The following is a 20,479-nucleotide window of genomic DNA, read 5'->3' on the forward strand; positions in this document are numbered from 1 at the left end:
GAACAGTGGAAACAGTGGCTGGCTTTATTTTTCTGGGCTCTAAAGTCACAGCAGATGGCGATTGCAGCCATGAAATTAAAAGACGATTACTACTTGGAAGAAGGAAATGGCAACCCACTCCAGTATTCTTGCCTGGAAATCCTGTGAATGGAGGAGCCTAGTAGGCTATAGTCTATGGGGTCGCAAAGAGTCAGAAACGACTGAGAGAGTTCACTCACTTGGAAGAAAAGTTATGACCAGCTTAGACAACATAATAAAAGGCAGAGACATTACTTTGCCAACAATGGTCCGTCTAGTCAAGGCTATGGTTTTTCCAGTGGTCATGTATGGATGTGAGAGTTGGACTATAAAGAAAGCTGAGACCGAAGAATTGATGCTTTTGAACTGTGGTGTTGGAGAAGACTCTTGAGAGTCCCTTGGACTGCAAGGAGATCTAACCAGTTCATCCTAAAGGAGATCAGTCCTGGGTATTCATTGGAAGGACTGATGTTGAAGCTGAAACTCCAATACTTTGGCCACCTGATGTGAAGAGCTGACTCATTTGAAAAGACCCTTATCCGGGAAAAGATTGAGGGCAGGAGGAGAAGGGGATGACAGAGGATGAGATGGTTGTATGGTGTCACTGACTTAATGGACATGAGTTTGAGTAAGCTCCAGGAGCTGGTGATGGCCAGGGAGGCCTGGTGTGCTGCAGTTCATGGAGTCGCAAAGAGTTGGACACTACTGAGTGACATAACTGAACTGAACTGAAGGGGAAGGTTCACAGCATTACAGGCTTACCTTAAGAAACAAGTCAAATAAATAACTTAAGTAACTCTACACTTAAAGCAATTAGAAAAGGAAGGAAAAAGAACCCCAGTGTTAGTAGAAGGAAAGAAATCTTAAAAATTAGGGCAGAAATAAATGTTAAAGAAACAAAAGTTACCATAGCAAAAATCAACAAAGCTAAAAGTTAGTTCTTTGAGAAGATAAATAAAATTGACAACCATTAGCCAGACTCATCAAGAAACAAATGGAGACGAATCAAATCAACAAAATTAGAAATGACAATGGAGAGATCACAACAGATAACACAGAAATACAAAGGATCATAAGAGACTACTATCAACAACTATATGCCAATAAAAAAGACAATTTGGAAGAAATGGAAAAATTCTTAGAAAAGTACAAATTTCCAAAGCTTAACCAGGAAGAAATAGAAAATCTTAACAGACCCATCACAAGCACTAAAATAGAAACTGTAATCAGAAATCTTCCAGCAAACAAGAGCCCAGGACCAAACAGCTTCACAGCTGAATTCTACCAGAAATTTAGAGAAGAGCTAACACCTATCCTACTCAAACTCTTCCAGAAAATTTCAGAGGAAGGTAAATTTCCAAACTCATTCTATGAGGCCATCATCACCCTAAAACCAAAACCAAAGATGCCACAAAAAAAAAAAAAAAAAAAAAGAAAACTACAGGCCAAAATTACTGATGAACATAGATGCAAAAATCCTTAACAAAATTCTAGCAAAGAGAATCAAGCAACATAATTAAAAGATCATACATCATGACCAAGTGGGCTTTATCCCATTGATGCAAGTATTCTTCAGTATTTGCAAATCAATCAACATAATACACCACATTAACAAATTGAAAGATAAAAAAGATATGATTATCTCAATAGATGCAAAGAAAGCCTTTGACAAAATTCAACATCCATTTATGATACAAACCCTCCAGAAATCAAGCATAGAAGGAACATACCACAACATAATAAAAGTTATATATGACAAGCCTTCAGCAAACATTATCCTCAATGGGGAAAAATTGAAAGCATTTCCCCTAAAGTCAGGAACAAGACAAGGGTGCCCACTCTCACCACTACTCTTCAACATAGTGTTGGATGTTTTGGCCACTTCAATCAGAGTAGAAAAAGAAATAAAGGAAATCCAGATTGGAAGAGAAGAAGTAAAACTCTCACTGTTTGCAGATAACATGATCCTCTATATAGAAAACCCTAAGGACTCCACCAGAAAATTACTAGAGCTAATCACATAGTAAAGTTCCAGGATTTAAAATTAACACACAGAAATCCCTTGAATTCCTATACACCAACAATGAGAAAACAGAAAGAGAAATTAAGGAAACAACTCCATTCACCATTGCAATGAAAAGAATAAAATACTTAGGAATATATCTACCTAAAGAAACAAAAGACCTATATATAGAAAACTATAAAACACTGATGAAAGAAATCAGAGGACACAAATAGTTGGAAAAATATACCATGTTCATGGGTCGGATGAATCAATATAGTGAAAATGAGTATACTACCCAAAGCAATCTACAGATTCAGTGCAATCCCTATCAAGCTACCAATGGTATTTTGCACAGGACTAGAACAAATAATTTCACAGTTTGTATGGAAGTTAAAAAACCTCAATTAACCAAAGCAATCTTGAGAAAAAAGAACGGAACTGGAGAAATCAACCTGCCTGACTTCAGACTATACTACAAACCTACAGTGATCAAGACAGTATGGTACTAGCACAAAGACAGAAATCTAGATCAATGGAACAAAATAGAAAGCCCAGAGATAAATCCACACACCTATGGACACCTTATCTTTGACAAAGGAGGCAAGCATATACAATGGAGGAAAGACAATCTCTTTAACAATTGATGCTGGGAAAAATGGTCAACCACTTGTAAAAGAATGAAACTAGAACACTTTCTAACACCATACACAAAAATAAACTCAAAATGGATTAAAGATATAAACATAAGACTAGAAACTATAAAACTTCTAGAGGAAAACACAGGCAAAACACTCTCTGACAAAAATCAGCAGGATCCTCTATGATCAACCTCCCAGAATATTGGAAATAAAAGCAAAAATAAACAAATATTACCTAATTAAACTTAAAAGCTTTTGCACAACAAAGGAAACTATAAGCAAGGTGAAAAGATAGCCTTCAGAATGAGAGAAAATAATAGCAAACAAAGCAACGGACAAAGAATTAATCTCAGAAGTATACAAGCAACTCCTGCAGCTCAATTCCAGAAAAATAAACAACCCAATCAAAAAATGGGCCAAGAACTAAACAGACATTTCTCCAAAGAAGTCATACAGAAGGCTAACAAACACATGAAAAGATGCTCAACATCACTCATTAACAGAGAAATGCAAATCAAAACCACAATGAGGTACCATTTTGCCAGTCAGAATGGCTGCGATCCAAAAGTCTACAAGCAATAAATGGTGGAGAGGGTGTGGAGAAAAGGGAACTCTCTTACATTGTTGGTAGGAATGCAAACTAGTACAGCCACTATGGAGAACAGTGTGGAGTTTCCATAGAAAACTGGAAATAGAACTACCATATGACCCAGCAGTCCCACTGCTGGGCATACACACTGAAGAAACCAGAATTGAAAGAGACACGTGGCCCCCAGTGTTTATCGCAGCACTGTTTATAATAGTCAGGACGTGGAAGCAACCTAGATGTCCACCAGCAGATGAATGGATAAGAAAGCAGCGGTACATATACACAATGGAATATTACTCAGACATTAAAAAGAGTATATTTGAATCATTTCTAATGAGGTGGATGAAACTGGAGCCTATTACACAGAGTGAAATAAGTTGGAAGGAAAAACACCAATACAGTATAGTAACGCATATATATATGGAATTTAGAAAGGTGGTAACGATAACCTCACATGTGAGACAGCAAAAGAGACACAGATGTATAGAACATTCTTTTGGACTCTGTGGGAGAGGGCGAGGGTGGGATGATTTGGGAGAATGGTATTGAAACATGTATATTATCATATGTGAAAAAAGTCGCCAGTCCAGGTTTGATGCATGATACAGGATGCTCGGGACTGGTGCAGTGGGATGACCCAGAGGGATGGTATGGGGAGGGAGGTGGGAGGGGGGTTCAGGATGGGAAACACATGTACACCTGTGGTGGATCCGTGTCAATGTATGGGAAAACCACTGCTGCTGCTGCTAAGTCACTTCAGTCGTGTCTGACTCTTGTGATCCCATAGACGGCAGCCCACCAGGCTCCCCCATCCTTGGGATTCTCCAGGCAAGAACACTGGAGTGGATTGCCATTTCCTTCTCCAATGCATGAAAGTGAAAAGTAAAAGTGAAGTTGCTCAGTCTATCCGACTCTTCGTGACCCCATGAACTGCAGCCTACCAGGCTCCTCCGTCCATGGGATTTTCCAGGCAAGAGTACTGGAGTGGGGTGCCATTGCCTTCTCCAATGGCAAAACCACTACAGTATTGTAAAGTAATTAGCCTCCAATTAAAATAAATAAATTTATATTAAAACAAAACCAAACAAACAAAAACAACACAAACTGCCAATGTGTATGACTCCTTACCACCCCATGGACTGTAGCCCACCAGGCAACTCTGTCCATTGGATTTCCCAGGCAGGAATACTGGAGTGGGTTGCCATTTCCTTCTCCAAGGGATCTTCCCAGCTCAGTGATTGAACCCCCATCTCCTGCACTGGCAGGCAGATACTTAACAACTAAGCCACTAGGGAAGCTCATGTCAATATGTTAGTTGGATGCATAACTCTTTAACTCAAAAACTTACAATTTTACCTCTTAGTTGTGGAGAAAATCTTGTTGCTTTGACCTCTAATGGGAAGAACAGTCCTCCAAAGATTTCTGAAATACTATCCCCTAGGTTATTATCCTTCAGACAATCTTAAATAAAACTCTCCATTTCTTAATGCCTTTTTTTGTGAACACATAAAAGTATCATCCTATGTGTTGTAAAAAACCTTAATAGGTAATGTAGTTTAACAATTTATTACAGTATTATTTTAAGGTGCAGTTAACATGATCTTGACTGTCTGAACAATTCTTATAAAACATAGAAAATAAAGAGTTCTTACCAAGTTTGCAATGATATAATGGTAGCCTTTAACGTGCTTTCCAACACTCACAATCTGTGAAGATATAAGAAAATACAAGGCAATAAATTTAACTCTACTGAATGATTATATTTTTAAAAAAGAAGAATTTTAACTATTGCACCATAATTTCACATGGAAACATGATAAGAAAATAATATGTTAATAATTTTTTCTTGTAAAAGTGATTTATTCTAATACAAAGAAATTCATAAGGCACTTTAGAAATTAAGTGGTTTAAGTAAAAAAAAAATCAATCATACTGTATAAATGCAAAAAATTTCATTATATATTATTCAGAAAACTACTATGCTGTAATTCCCTCAATGAGAATGACAATGCTATGAAACAAACCAATAGTTTGCATATATTTCTAAAAAAGAATAGTTCAACATAAGAAAGATTATTTTGGTTTAAATAATTTAGATGTACTTATTTTACTGATAATTTACAGGAATTCATGATAGACTGTTAGATATTTTCAACTGGTGAGAACGATTTTCTATGAGTAGATTGGATTGTTGTCCTGAAAAGCAAGTAAAGATTTTTCTAAAGCTCAGTATCTCTCTTTAGATACCGTGAATACTTAGTTAATTCCCACTCACCTGTAGATGTAGCAATAGTTTACTATAATAAAAAGAATAAAGATAAAACAACATCAAAAGACCTTTATTTATGCTATATTTATTTTTTCAATGAATGTTTTTAGAAATGTTTAGAAAATTAGGAATAAGGAATTTTAGGAAAAAGTAATTCAATTTTTTAAAAAAAGTATAACTTTATTTCTATATTAGAAACCAATACAGTATTGTAAAGTAATTAACCTCCAATTAAAATAAATAAATTTATATTTTAAAAAAGAAATTAAAATTCTTATTTTGCAATGCTGAAATTCCTTTTTAGAGAAAAATCTAATGGCAGTTACTAATGAGCTGCTCTGTAGACTCATTGGTATCTTCAAAGGTATCAATAAAATATATTTTCATATACTTTTATCATTAAAAAAACTGAATTTTTTGGTAGTTTAATATCTTCTAAAATAATTTTTTATAAACTAGTGATGTGTATGAAACACAGGAAAGCTATTTTATTTTATTTATTATAGTTTTCAAGATAGCAGAATAAAGCTACTTCTGCTTTCACAGCATTACAGAATAAAGCATTGGTTATATCCAGTATTTCAAAAGTTTCCATATGAGTTTTACAAGTTTAATTACTAAAAATATTCAATTTTATGAAATGTTGAGATAATCCCTGAAATGTTGGAGCAAAACTTCAATCAGACATTCTTTGTGAAAATTACTATTAGTAAGTACCAGCTTATTCTATATAGTGTTTGTGAACTAGGGAGCTATGATATGGTTCTCATTTTCATTCTTATTCATTCCACATAACCACACTTTCATGCAGGTGTAAAGCTTATTTCTGAGAGATTGGGTTTAATTTGTGCAGGATTGACACATTGCAAACTGGCCAGCACCAGAAACAACTTATCATATTTAAGGGTTGAGAAAGAAAGCATCTGGAAGCTAAAGATACACTAAATGAGACTTTACATTCTACTTCAATCCTTGGTTGGCTTTTAACCAGAGCCAAGTTGACCTCATATACGTCCCCTCTGTTTTAAACTCTCACCTGCTCTTTCTGCAAAGTCTAATCCATTAAAAAAAAAAAAAATATATATATATAGTATAGTTGATTTAAAATGTTGTGTTAGCTTTTGCTGTACAGCAAAGGGAATTAGTTATATATATATATATATATATATATATATATATATATTTATCCACTCTAGATTCTTTTCCCACATAGATCAATACAGAGTATTGAGAAGAGTTCCTTTTGCTACACAGTAGGTCTTTACTATTTGTATATGGTAGTGTGTATATGTCAATTCCAATCTCCCAATTTGTCTCTCCCCTGCTTGGGTGGAAGCCTAGGTAACCATAAATTTATTTTCTACACTTTATTTCTGTTTTGTAAAAATGTTCATTTGTACTATTTTTTTGTTTCAGATTCCACATATAAGCAATATCATATGATATTTACCCTCCTCTGTCTGACTTACTTTACTCAGTATTACAATCTCTAGGTCCATCCATGTTACTGCAAATAGCATTATTTTTTTTTTTTCTTGGCTGAGTAGCATTCCATTGTATATGTGCCACATCTTATTTATTCATTCCTCTGTTGATGGACATTTAGATTGTTTCCATGTCCTGGCTATTGTAAATAATCCTGCAATTAAAACTGGAGTACACATATCTTTATGAATTGTAGTTTATCTCTGAGCATATGTTCAGGAGTGGGATTGTTGGATTATATGGTAGCTCTAGTTTTAATTTTTTGAGAAGCCTCTTTACTGTTTTCCACAGTGGATGTGCCAATTTTCATTTCAACAGTGTAGGAGCATTACCTTTTCTCCATATGCTCTGCAGCATTTATTGTCTGTGGATTTTTTGGTGATGGCCATTCAGACCATTGTGAAATGATACCTCATTGTAGTTTTGATTTATATTTCTCTAATAATTAGTGATGTTGAGCAATTTTTTATATGGTTTTGGCCACCTGTATGTCTTCTTTGAAGAGATTTCTATTTAGATCTTCCACCCATATTTTGATTGGGCTGTTTCTCTTTTGATATTCAACTGTGCAAGCTGTTTGTATATTTTGAGGATTAATCCTTTGTCATTTATTCCAAATGTTTCAAATATTTTCTCCAACTTTGAGGGTTGTCTTTTCGTTTTGCTTATGTCTTCCTTTGCTGTGAAAACCTTTTAAGTTTAATTAGATCTCATTTGTTTATTTTTATTTCCATTACTCTAAGTTCAGTTCAATTAAGTTGCTCAGTCATGTCCAACTCTTTACGACCCCATGAACCACAGCACCAAAGGCCTCCCTGTCCATCACCAACTCTCGGAGTTTACCCAAACTCGTGTCCATCAAGTCGGTGATGCCATCCAACCATCTCATCCTTTGTCATCCTCTTCTCCTCTTGCCCTCAATCTTTCCCAGCATCAGGGTCTTTTCAAATGAGTCAGCTTTTCACATCAGGGCAAAGTATTGGAGTTTCAGCTTCAATATTAGTCCTTCCATGAACACCCAGGGCTAATCTCCTTTAGGATGGACTGGTTGGATCTCCTTGCAGTCCAAGGGATGCTCAAGAGTCTTCTCCAACACCACAGTTCAAAAGCATCAATTCTTCGTTGCTCAGCTTTCTTTATAGTCCAACTCTCACATCCATACATGACTACTGTAAAAATCATAGCCTTGACTAGACAGACCTTTGTTGACAAAGTAATGTCTCTGCTTCTTAATATGTTGTCTAGGTTGGTCATAACTTTCCTTCCAAGGAGTTAAGTGTCTTTTAATTTCATGGTTGTAATCACCATCTGCAGTGATTTTGGAGGCCCCCCAAATAAAGTCAGCCACTGTTTCCACTGTTTCCCTATCTATTTGCCATGAAGCGATGGGACCAGATGCCATGATCTTAGTTTTCTTAGTTTTTTTCACTGTCCTCTTTCACTTTAATCAAGAGGCTCTTTAGTTCTTCTTCACTTTCTGGCATAAGGGTGGTGTCATCTGTATATCTGATGTGATTGATATTTCTCCTGGCAATCTTGATTCCAGCTTGTGCTTCTTCCAGCCCAGCGTTTCCCATGATGTACTCTGCATATAGGTTAAATAAGCAGGGTGACAGTATACAGCCTTCATGTACTCCTTTTCCTATTTGGAACCAGTCTGTTGTTCCATGTCCAGTTCTAATTGTTGCTTCCTGACCTGCATACAGTTTCTCAAGAGGCAGATCAGGTGGTCTGGTATTCCCATCTCTTTCAGAATTCTCCACAGTTTATTGTGATCCACACAGTCAAAGGCTTTGGCATAGTTAATAAAGCAGAAATAGATGTTTTTCTTGAACTATCTTGTTTTTTCGATGATGCAGCAGATGCTGGCAATTTGATCTCTGGTTCCTCTGCCTTTTCTATAACCAGCTTGAATATATGGAAGTTCACAGTTCATGTATTGCTGAAGCCTGGCTTGGAGAATTTTGAGCATTATTTTATTAGTGTTTGAGATGAGTGCGATTGTGTGGTAGTTTGAGCATTCTTTGGTATTGCCTTTTTTTTGGGATTGGAATGAAAACTGACCTTTTCCAGTCCTGTGGCCACTGCTGAGTTTTCCAAATTTGCTGACATATTGAGTGAAGCACTTTCACAGCATCATCTTTTAGGATTTCAAATAACTCAACTGAAATTTCATCACCTTCTCTAGATTTGCTCCATTGCTCTAAGAGGTGGATCAAAAAAAAAAAAAAAAATCTTGCATTTTTAAGTCAGAGAGTGTTGTGCCTATGTTTTCCTCTTAGCGTTTTATAGTGTCTGGCATTTCATTTAGGTCTTTAACCCATTTTGAATTTATTTTTGTGTGTGGTGTTAGGGAGTGTTTAAATTTCATTCTTTTACATGTATCTATCCAGTTTTTCCAGCACCATGTATAGAAGAGGCTGCCTTTTCTCCATTATATATTTTTGCCTCCTTTGTCATAGATTAGGTGACCATAGGTGCATGGATTTATCTCTGAACATTCTGTCCTGTCCCATTGATCTATATTTCTATCTTTCTGTACATACTGTTTTCATGGAGTATAGTCTGAAGTCAGGGAGACTAATTCCTCCAGCTGTCATTCTTTCTCAAGATTACTTTGGCTATTTAGGGTCTTTGGTGTTTCAGTAAAAAACTGTAGAATATTTTGATTCAAGTCTATGAAAATTGCCATTGGTAATTGAATAGGTATTGCATTGAATCTGTATATTGCCTTGGGTACTATAGTCATTTTAGCAATATTGATTCTTCAAATCCAGAACATGGTAATCTCTACATTTATTAGTGTCATTTTTTATTTATTTCATCAATATATTGCAGTTTTTTTGAGTATAGTTCTTTTGCCTCATTTGGTAAGGTTGTTCCTAATTTTATTTTTTAATACAAGAACAAATGGGATTGTAATTTCTCCTTTTGACCTTTTATTGTTAGTGTATAGAAATGCAATACATTTCTGTGTATTAATTTTGCGTTCTACAACCTCCCCAAATTCGTTGATGAGATTTAGTAATTTTTGGTAGTACCTTTAGGATTTTTCTATGTATAGTATCATGTCATTTGCAAAAACTGACATTTTTACTTCTTTTCCAACTTAGACTTCTTTTATTTCTTATTCTTCTCTGATTCCCATGTCTAGGACTTCCAAAACTATGTTGAATAAAAGCAGTGAAAGTGTATATCCTTGTCTTGTTCCTAATCCTAGAGGGAATGCTTTCAGGTTTTCACTATTGAAAATGATGTTTGCTGTGGTTTTTATCATGCTGCTGCTGCTGCTAAGTCGCTCCAGTCGTGTCTGACTCTGTGTGACCCCATAGACGGCAGCCCACCAGCTGCTCCCCTGTCCCTGGGATTCTCCAGGCAAGAACACTGGAGTGGGTTGCCATTTCCTTCTCCAATTCATGAAAGTGAAAAGTGAAAGTGAAGTCGCTCAGTCATGTCTGACTCTTAGTGACCCCATGGACTGTAGCCCACTAGGCTCCTCCATCCATGGGATTCTCCAGGCAAGAGTACTGGAGTGGGGTGCCATTGCCTTCTCCGGGTTTTTATCATATACAACCTTTATTATGTTAGGTATGTTTTCTTGATGCCCATTTTCTGGAGAGGTTTTTTTTTTTTTTAATCATAAATGGGTGTTGAATTTTGTTGAAAGCTTTTTCTTCATCTATTGAAATAATCGTATGACTTTCATTTTTTAATTTGTTAATATGACATATCACTTTGATTGATTTGTGTGTAGTGAAGAATCCTCACATCCTTGGGATAAATCCCACCTGATCATGATGTATGATTCTTTTGATGTGTTTTTGGATTTGGTTAGCTAGTATTTTGTTGAGGATTTTTGTATCTATCTTCATAAGTGATAGTGGCCTTTAATTTTCTTTTTTTGTGTGATATCTTAGTCTGCTTTTGGTATCAGGATGATGGTGGCCTCCTTGAATATGCTTCAGAGTGTTTCTTTGTCTGCAATTTTTTGGAAGAGTTTGAGAAGGATAAGCATTAGCTCCTCTCTTAGTACTTGATAGAATTAGCCTGTGATGCCATCTGGTCCTGGACTTTTGTTTGTTGGAAGGTTTTAATCATAGTTTCAATGCCAGTGCTTGTGATTTGTCTGTTCATATTTTCTATTTATTTCTGATTCACTCTTGGAAGGTTGTACTTTTCTAAGAGTTCGTCCATTTCTTCCAGGTGGTCCATTTCATTGGCATATGGTTTCTTGTAGTATTCTCTTATTATCTTTTATTTCTGCCGTGTCAGTTCTAACTTCTTCTTTTTCATTTATATTTTGCTAATTTTATTTCTCTTCTTTTTTTCTTGTGTGTGGCAATATCAACAACACATTTGGCTCAAGAACTGCTAACGAGCTTAACAGTGCAGTGATGGTTCAAGAAGTTTTGCAAAGGAGACAAGAACCTTGAAGATGAGGAGCATAGTAGCCAGCCATTGGAAGTTGACAATGACCAACTGAGAGTCTTCATCATCAAAGCTGATCCTCTTTCTACTACATAAAAAGTTTCTGGAGAACCCAATGCTGACTATTTAATGGTCATTCAGCATTTGAAGCAAATTGGAAAGGTGAAGAAGTGCAATAAGTGGGTGCCTCATGAGCTGACCAGAAACAAACAAAAATTGCTTTAAGATGTTGTCTTCTCTTATTCTACATAACAACAATGAACCATTTTTCAATCAAATTGTGATGTATGACAAAAAATGGATTTTATGACAATTGACAACAACCAACTCAGTGGTCGGACCAAGAAGAAACTCCAAAGTACTTCACAAAGCTAACCATGCCCCCCTAAAATGGTCATGGTCACAGGTGGTCTGTTGCTAGTCCAATATACTACAACTTTCTGAATCCCAGGGAAACTACTACATCTGAGAAGCATGCTCAGCAAATAGACGAGATACACTGAAAACTCCAATGCCTACAGCTGGCATTGATCAACAGAATGGGTGCAATTCTTCTCCATTACAATGCCCAACTGCACATCACACAACCAGTGCTTCAAAAGTTGAACAAATTGGGCTACAAGTTTTTGCCTCATCCGACATATTGACCTAACTTTCTGTCAACCTTCTACCACTTCTTCAAGCATCTGGACATCTTTTTTTTTTTTTTTTTCCCCCAGGGAAAAAGCTTCTACAACCAGCCAGACGCAGAAAATTCTTTCCAAGAGTTTGTTGATTCTTAAAGCATGGACTTATATGCTCCAGGAAGAAACAAGCTTATTTCTCATTAGCAAAAATTTGTTGATTGTAATGGTTCCTATTTTGATTAATAAAGATATATTTGAGCCTAGTTTTGATGATTTAAAATTCGAGGTTGAAAATCACAATTACTTTTGCATCAACCTTAATAGTAACTTTGGTTTTTGTTGTTTTTGATTTTCTTTTTTATCTAGTTGCTTTAGGTATAAGGTAGGTTGTTTATTTGAGATTTTTCTTGTTTCCTGAGGTAATATTCTATAGCTATAAACTTCCATGTAGAACGACTGTTGCTGTGTCCCATAGGTTTTGTCATTTATTTGCGGGTATTTTAAAAAATTTCCTCGTTGATTTCTTCAGTGATCCATTGGTTGTTTAGTAACATATCATTTAGCCTATATGATATATATATATATCCTTTTTCCTGTAATTGTTTTCTATTTTTACAGTGTTGTGGTCAGAAAAATGTTTGATATGATTTCAATTTTCTTTTTTTTTAATTTAATTTAATTTTTTAACTTTACAATATTGTATTGGTTTTGCCATATATTAAAATGAATCCACCACAGGTATACATGTGTTCCCCATCCTGAACCCTTCTCCCTCCTCCCTCCCCGTACTATCCCTCTGGGTCGTCCCAGTGCACGAGCCCTGAGCATCCAGTATCGTGCATCGAACCTGGACTGGCAACTCATTTCATATATGATATTATACATGTTTCAATGCCATTCTCCCAAATCATCCCACCCTCTCCCTCTCCCAAAGAGTACAAAAGACTGTTCTATACATCTGTGTCTCTTTTGCTATCTCACATACAAGGTTGTTGTTACCATCTTTCTAAATTCCATATATATGCATCAGTATACTGTATTGGTGTTTTTCTTTCTGGCTTACTTCACTCTGTATAGTAGGCTCCAGTTTCATCCACCTCATTAAAACTGATTCAAATGTATTCTTTTTAATGGCTGAGTAATACTCCATTGTGTATATGTACCACAGCTTTCTTATCCACTCATCTGCTGATAGACATCTTGGTTGCTTCCATGTCCTGGCTATTATAAACAGTGCTGCGATGAACATTGGGGTACACGTGTCTCTTTCAATTCTGGTTTCCTCGGTGTGTATGCCCAGCAGTGCGATTGCTGAATCATTAAACTTGATTTGTGACCCAAGATGTGATCTATCCTGGAAAATGTCTCATGTGCACCTGAGAAGAAAATGTATAGTGTTGCTTTCTGATGGAATGTCCTATAAATATCAAAGTCTATCTGGTCTAATGTATCATTTAAGGCTTATGTTTCCTTATTAAATTTTCTCTGTGGATGATCTATCCATTGGTGTAAATGGGATGCTAAAGTCCCCACTGTTATTGTATTACTGTCAATTTATCTTTTTATGGATATTAGGTTTTGCCCTTTTTATTGAAGTGCTCCTTGGTTGGGCACATATATATTTACAATTGTTATATCTTCTTCCTAGATTGGCCCATTGATCATTATACAGTGTCCTTTCTTGTGTCTTGCAACAGTTTGTAAGTCTATTCTCTCTGCTATGAGTATTGCTACTCCAGCTTTTTTTTCAAGTTCCATTTGCATGGAATACTTTCCCACCCTCCCACTTTCAGTCTGTATGTGTCTCCAGGTCTTTTGTAGGCAGCATATATATGAGCCTAGTTTTTGTATCCATTCAGTCTTTTGGATGAAACCTTTAATCCATTCACATTTAAGGTAATTGTCAATAAGAATGTTCCTATTTTCACTTTCCTTAACTGCTTTTGGTTTCTTTATGTAGGTGTTTTCCCTTCCATTTCTGTTTTGTTCTCTTCTCTTGTGGTTTGATGACCATTTTAAATGCTGTGTTTGGGTTGTTTTTCTTCATGTGTACCTATTGTAGTTTTTTTTTTTGGGGGGGGGATTTGCATTTCCCATGTGGTTTTGATTTAGCAGTCTATATACAAATAAGGTTGTTTTAAGTTGTTGATTTCTTAATTTCAAGTGCAATTCCCATTCTATGCATTTATACTCTGCTTTACTTATGATTGCTTGTTTTGATAGCATATTTGTATATCTGTGATTTCCTACTTTTATTATATAATTTTTCCTTTAGCAGTGAGCTTTCCCATTTGTAATTTTATTGTTTCTCATTGTGGCTTCTTTTTTCCCTTCCTACTGAAGTTCCTTTAGGATTTGTTTTAATGCTATTCTATTGATACTTTTGGTTATATTGAAAGCTGTTGATTTCTCTGTAGTATCTGAATGAAAGCCTTGCTGGGTAGAATATTTTTGGTTGTAGGTTTTTCCCTTTCATCATTTGAAACATTGTACCACTTGCTTATGACCTGCAGAGTTTTTGCTTAAAAATAAACTAATAACCTTATAGGTGTTCCCTTTATATTATTTGTTTCTTTTCTCTTGTTACTTCTAATATTTTTCTTTGTGTTTAATTTTGATAGTTTGATTAATATGAATCTTGGCATGTTCATCCTTGAGTTTATCTTTTATAGGACTCTCTGCACCTCCTGCACTTGGGTGACTATTTCCTTTCACATGTTAGGGAAGTTTTTGACTATAGTCTCTTCAGATGTTTTTGTGGCCCTTTATCCTTTTTTTCTGGGCACCCCATAATATGAAGGTTGCATTTAATGTTGTCCCAGAGGCCTCTGAGATAATTCTCATTTCTTTTCATTCTTTTTTCTTTATTCTATTCCACGGAAGTTACTTTCACTACCCTGTCCTCTAACTCACTTATTTATTCTGCCTCAGTTATTCTACTATTGATTCCTTATAATGCATTTTAAAATTTCTATTATTGTGTAACTCATCTCTTTTTGTCTCTCTTTTAAATCTTTTATTTCTTTGTAAATCATTTCTTTTATCTCTTTGATCTGTACTTCCATTCTTTGTTGAGATCTTGGATCGTCTTTACTGTAATTACTCTGAATTCTTTCCTTGGTATATTGCCTATATCCTTTTAATTTCATGTTTCTTGTAGGTTTTTATCTTGATGCTTCATCAGCAACACATTTCTCTGTCATTTCATTTTGTTATCACCTTAACTGTTTGTGGTCTCCTTTCCACAGGCCTCCTTTCTTAACTGTTTGTGGTCCTCCTTTCTCCATTCCTGTTGCTTCTGGTGACTGACCCCTGGTAGGTGACGTTGGTCCAGGGGCTTTTGTTGGCTTCCTGATGGGAGGGGGTGCTGGTGCTTTCCCTTTTGTAGGTGGAGTTGAGTCTTGTCCCATGGATAGGCAGGGAAATGTCAAGAGGTGCATTTTGGTGTGCTTGTGAGCTTAGTAAGACTTTAGGCAGCCTATCTAATGATGGGCACAACATTTTCTTGTCTTATTAGTTGTTTGGTGTAAGGCATTCCAGCACTGGAGCCTGTGGGCTGTTGGGCAGGGTCGGGTGTTGGCATCAAAATGGGAACCTCCTGGAGATATCATCCTAAGTAATTCTCTGGAGCTTCTGCTACTAATGTCCTCATCTCCCTGGTGAACTACAGCCGACTTCTGCCTCTCCAGGAGACTTTCCAATTCACATAAATTAACCTAACACCAGTTCATCTGGAGGTATTTTCTTTTTGTGCTGAGTACCAGTGTCTGTGATAAGTTCTATGTGCCCTCCAAGAATTGAGTATCTGTTTTCCCCAGCCCTATGGGTCTCTTGCCCTCAAATCCTGCTGGTCTTCAAAGCTAAATGCTTCAGGAGTTCCTTCTTGTAATTCCAGACCTGCAGGCAGTCTTTAAGGGTTATTTTTATGTGGGAACATTGAAGTCTGCTTGGGTTTAACTTTGTGTTTGTGTGTGTGTGTGAGAGAGCTGCTTATAGTATGGATGTCCACCACCTCTCCTCAGCATACGCTGGCCATTATTAACTTGATAGGGTTATTTGACTGATGTTATGGTGACCGGAGCCTGCCCTGGATGTTGAGCAGAACTTTCCCTTTGCTTTGTTTGTCAGCACCCATCATTCTCAGTTGCAGAGCTCCTCTTTCCCATTCCCTAAGTCTGTCTTCTCCCAGCTAACAGTAGTCCTTCCCTTAGGTCTGCTCTCTAAACCCCGTTTTTTAGCACCCAGGCCCTGACCACCTTGGGTACAAATGGCTCTGGCTGGGATATGCAGGGCTGTGTTTGCACCCTCTGTGTAGGTCTTATTCTACCCTGCCTACAAAAGACTGGGTGCTGTGCTCACCTCCACGCTCTTGAATCTTCCCTTCTATCCTAGCTCATCTTTCTCTGCTGAGGGGGCTTTCTTATATGGGGGACCCACTCCTTTCCTTCAACCCCCTCAAGAGTGTGGGTGCTATCTCACTTCCTCTCCTCTTCTTTGTCCTTTCTTCTTTCTTCCATATTACATGTTTACATGGGGAGCTTTCTTGCTGTTTTGGTGTCTGAGCTCCTCTACTAGTGTTTATCAGGTGCTCTGTGAAAATTGTTCCATGTGTAGATGTATTCTTGATGCATTTATGGGGGAAAGAAAAACAACATCCTCCTACTTCTCCACTATTATGACTCCTCAACCCTTTTATTTTAAATCCAGAATATATAAACTGTGTTGGAAAACAGAGTTTTGCATACATGGTTATTGGTGAAATGGAGTCTCTGCTCATCCCTTTTCTTTTTGATTACATCTAAGACCTTTTTCGTTGTGTTAAGGATTCTATAGTTTCATTACAATGAGCTTGAATTTTTACTTTTTAATTTTTGTTTAATTTGTTCAGCATTTTTGTGTTTCCTAATTTTGAGGATTGTATTTCAACAATTCTGGGAAATTCTCAGCCAATATCCCATATACTATCCATTCAAATTTATTTTTGTTTCTAACTGATATTGCAATGTTGATATCAGTAGGCTTAGGGCCACTTTTATGATAATATCTCAGTTACCAGATTCCCAGATCACAGTATGTCCTATAAATTCAAACTGTACTCTGCCTAAAGAAAGCTGTGAAGACAAATTCTGACAAAGATTTTTCCCTCCCTACATTAAGCCCATGCCAAGACAGAAAATACTTCAATAGTAGCTTGTTTCCTATTCTTTCTCTTTATTAAGGTGTTACCCTTCAATAGTCTGGCTCTGTAAAGGACTTAAGATCTAACTTATTACCTTGACTGAGCACAAAATTCCTGTTCTTGGGTGAGCATTAAATCCTCAGTCAAGCTACCCAATCTGACAACTTCCTTCAGCACAGTCATCTTTCATTCTTGGTTCCTAAAGATTTTCTTTACTTTCCTGGAAATTCAGCTATGCATTTATAATATTTTATTTAGCATTTCTGTATGTTTTATATTACCAAATTTATGTAGTCCATAGTTTATCTAAAACTGAACTTGCCTTGACAGTATCACCATAAAGATGAGGTCAAGAAACAGAAATACTGGAGCATAAAAAAGATCAGTAAATAAGTAGTTTAATTACTCATGTTATTGGGTAATGTGAACCTGAGTGATTTAGCATGGGTTGAGCAGACTGGAGAACTCTTATTCTCTGGCAATTTCAGGTACAGCCTGTACAAAGATAATTATCAAGGATGGTTGGTACTCATTTGGGAAACTATTTGGGAAATCTATTACTGACTCTTACTAGAGATTCCTGCTATTTAATCTCAGCATGGTTTGTGTTGATGATGGACAGGGAGGCCTGGCATGCTGCGATTCATGGGTTTGCAAAGAGTTGGATACGACTGAGCGACTAAACTGAACTGAACTGAGCAATCTGTTATTTATTTCTTGCTAATTCACTATAACTTTTCTCTGGTGTGGCTATTTAAGCATTTTACATGATCTCTTTAAGTCCACATATCATCCTGACTCTTGTTTCTCAGCTTGCAATCTCTGTTTGGCTTTAGTCAATAACCTCTAATTTCTATTAAATTTATTTTAAAGTAAAAGCACTTATAAATGTTAGAAAGATATGAGACCAGTGGAAATTCTGCACTAGGTGTCTTCATGAAAAAAATCACTGTCAGTTCTAGATTGCCTAACAAAGATCTATAATAAATAAAACTTTTGTAATATATATTTTAAGAGGTGAGGACTTAACAAAACCACAAAGAACTGAAAGTGACATAAATCCTGGCAGAAAAGACCTTGTAGAGCTTTATGCGCCCCAATAATCTGGAAGCTGAGAGCTCAAGGAGCAGAAATCTTAAGATTTATTTACTTGGATGATGATGCTAGAGAGAATATTATTTTTGCTGAACCAGATCCTGGCTGAAAACAAACAAACAAACCAACGTTCTAGATAAACTGTTGCAAAGGCTTCATTGCCTTTGAACACTCACCACCCTAAGCTTGTGTACCCATAGCATGAGGTCAGATTTTGGTTCTCTAGAACTAGAGGGAAATATCTTTGTGGAAAATAACCAAAGTTATACTCCATAGTAAAGTGTCCTACACATAGAGAGTCATTGTCTAAAGTTTTTTTTTTTTTTTTAATGATTCTGTAAAACTGACAATATTATGGGTATGTTTTTTTCATGAATTTCATCATCACAGCCAAAGTGAAGACTATCTTTTAAAACAAAAACAAATCTGAGTGATTTGATGTTGGATGCAAACTAAATATCATGTCTCTACATTTCTGATGTTATTCTTTTACAATGAGGGAAAATAAACAGCTTGAGGTGAACAATGTCAATATAAACTGGCACTACCTTCATACAAGTGTGCTTGGCCAAGTTGTTAAGAGAAAACAATGCTTAGGGTAAGGACTTGGTTGCAATGATTTATTATGGACTTTCATAGGGACAGAAAAATGTGAGTTAGAGGATCTTCATTTCCATTCTTTTCATCTTCTTAAAAGACATAGAGGAAGCAAATAAATAATAATGAACTGTTTGAGTCTGTTTGTGTTCTGAAGCATATACAAGTCATATTAATCATATTCTTTCAAAGAAGTCCATCTTTACAAGAATAAAATGCTTATGTACTGTGCTGTGCTTAGTAGCTCAGTCATGTCCAACTCTTTGCGACCTCATGGACTGTAACCCACTAGGCTACTCTGTCCATGGGTTTTCTCCAGGCAAGAATCCTAGAGTGAGTTGCCACGCTCTCCTCCAGGGTATTTTTCCAACCCAGGAATTGAACCCAGTTCAATTTGGCCGAGGCCAAACTATGGTAGGGGTAGTTATGATAATGGTGACCTCCTTCAAAAGGACTTATGTCAGCATGTCCCACGGCTCCCAGGACTGCTGTATTCAATGCCCCAGACCCTGTGGCAGGCCACTGTATACCCAAGTCAAGCCAGAGATTCCTGGACACTCACAGGCAAGTTTGGCTCAGTCTCTTGCGGGGGAATCACTGCTCCTTTCTCCTGGGTCCTGGTCACACAAGGTTTTGATTCTTCCTCCAAAAGTCTGTTTCTCCCATCCTGTGGAAGTTCTGTAATCAAATCCCACTGGCCTTCAGAGAACTCTGGGGGTTCTCATTCCTTTTGTCAGATCCGCAGTTTGGGGAATCTGCTGTAGGCTCTAGAACTTTTGCAACAGTGCAAGAACTTCTTTGATATAATTGTTCTCCATTTTGTGTGCCATCTGCTCGGTGGCTGTATTATATGGCTAATGACAACCTCCTCCGAGAGGACTTATGCCACATGCCAAGCCTCCCAGGTCTGCTGCAGCTAGACCCCCTGTCCTTGCAGCAGGCCACTGCTGACCTGTGCCTCCATAGGAGACACTCAAACACTCAAAGGCAGATCTGGCTCAATTAAAAGATGGCAGAGTAAAAAGACATATACTCATCTTTTTCTGGGAGAACTCCAAAATTGCAACTCCAAAATTGCAATTGAATAACCTTCAACAGGAGAATGCTGGATCCCAATAAAAAAAGATACCCCAGGTCCAAGGGCAAAGGAGAAACTGCAACAAGATGGTAGCAGGGATGAACTCGTGTATAGAATAAACGGCCATACCTTTCAGAGTTGCTTGGAAGGCTCAAACAAAACCTTGTGTGTGTCAAGACCCAGAGACCTCCCAAGAGACTGAGCCAGACCTGACTGTAAATGTTAGTTAATGCAAATATAACTCATGCTAAGTGCCTTCAGTCCTGTCCAACTCTTTGTGATCCTATGGACTGTAGCCTGCCAGGCACCTCTGTCTACAGGATTTCTCAGTCAAGAATACTGGTGTGGGTTTCCATGCCCTCTTCCAGGGGATCTTCCCAACCCTGGGATCAAACCCGTGTTGCTTATGCAGGCAGTGTTTGAACAGCTTGGTTTCATCTTGAACATATTTGATATGCAATTCATCAAATGT

The 20,479-nt window shown here is 36.9% G+C and overlaps 1 protein-coding gene across 10 annotated transcripts in view; it reads right to left on the minus strand.

The window, feature by feature from the left end:
- GRIA4 (glutamate ionotropic receptor AMPA type subunit 4) overlaps positions 1–20,479 on the minus strand; it is a 679,480-nt gene that overhangs the window by 129,110 nt on the left and 529,891 nt on the right. For all 10 annotated transcript variants that reach the window (XR_011570807.1, XM_070803290.1, XM_070803285.1 and 7 more), the window contains exon 6: positions 4,903–4,956. Coding sequence is in view for 9 of the 10 variants with exons in the window: in XM_070803290.1 (XP_070659391.1) it covers positions 4,903–4,956 (54 nt within the window). In the remaining variant the exon portion in view is untranslated. The remainder of the gene's footprint in view (positions 1–4,902; positions 4,957–20,479) is intronic.

The sequence above is a fragment of the Bos indicus genome, chromosome 15 (genome assembly GCF_029378745.1).
Source record: "Bos indicus isolate NIAB-ARS_2022 breed Sahiwal x Tharparkar chromosome 15, NIAB-ARS_B.indTharparkar_mat_pri_1.0, whole genome shotgun sequence".
Taxonomy (NCBI): Eukaryota; Metazoa; Chordata; class Mammalia; order Artiodactyla; family Bovidae; genus Bos; species Bos indicus.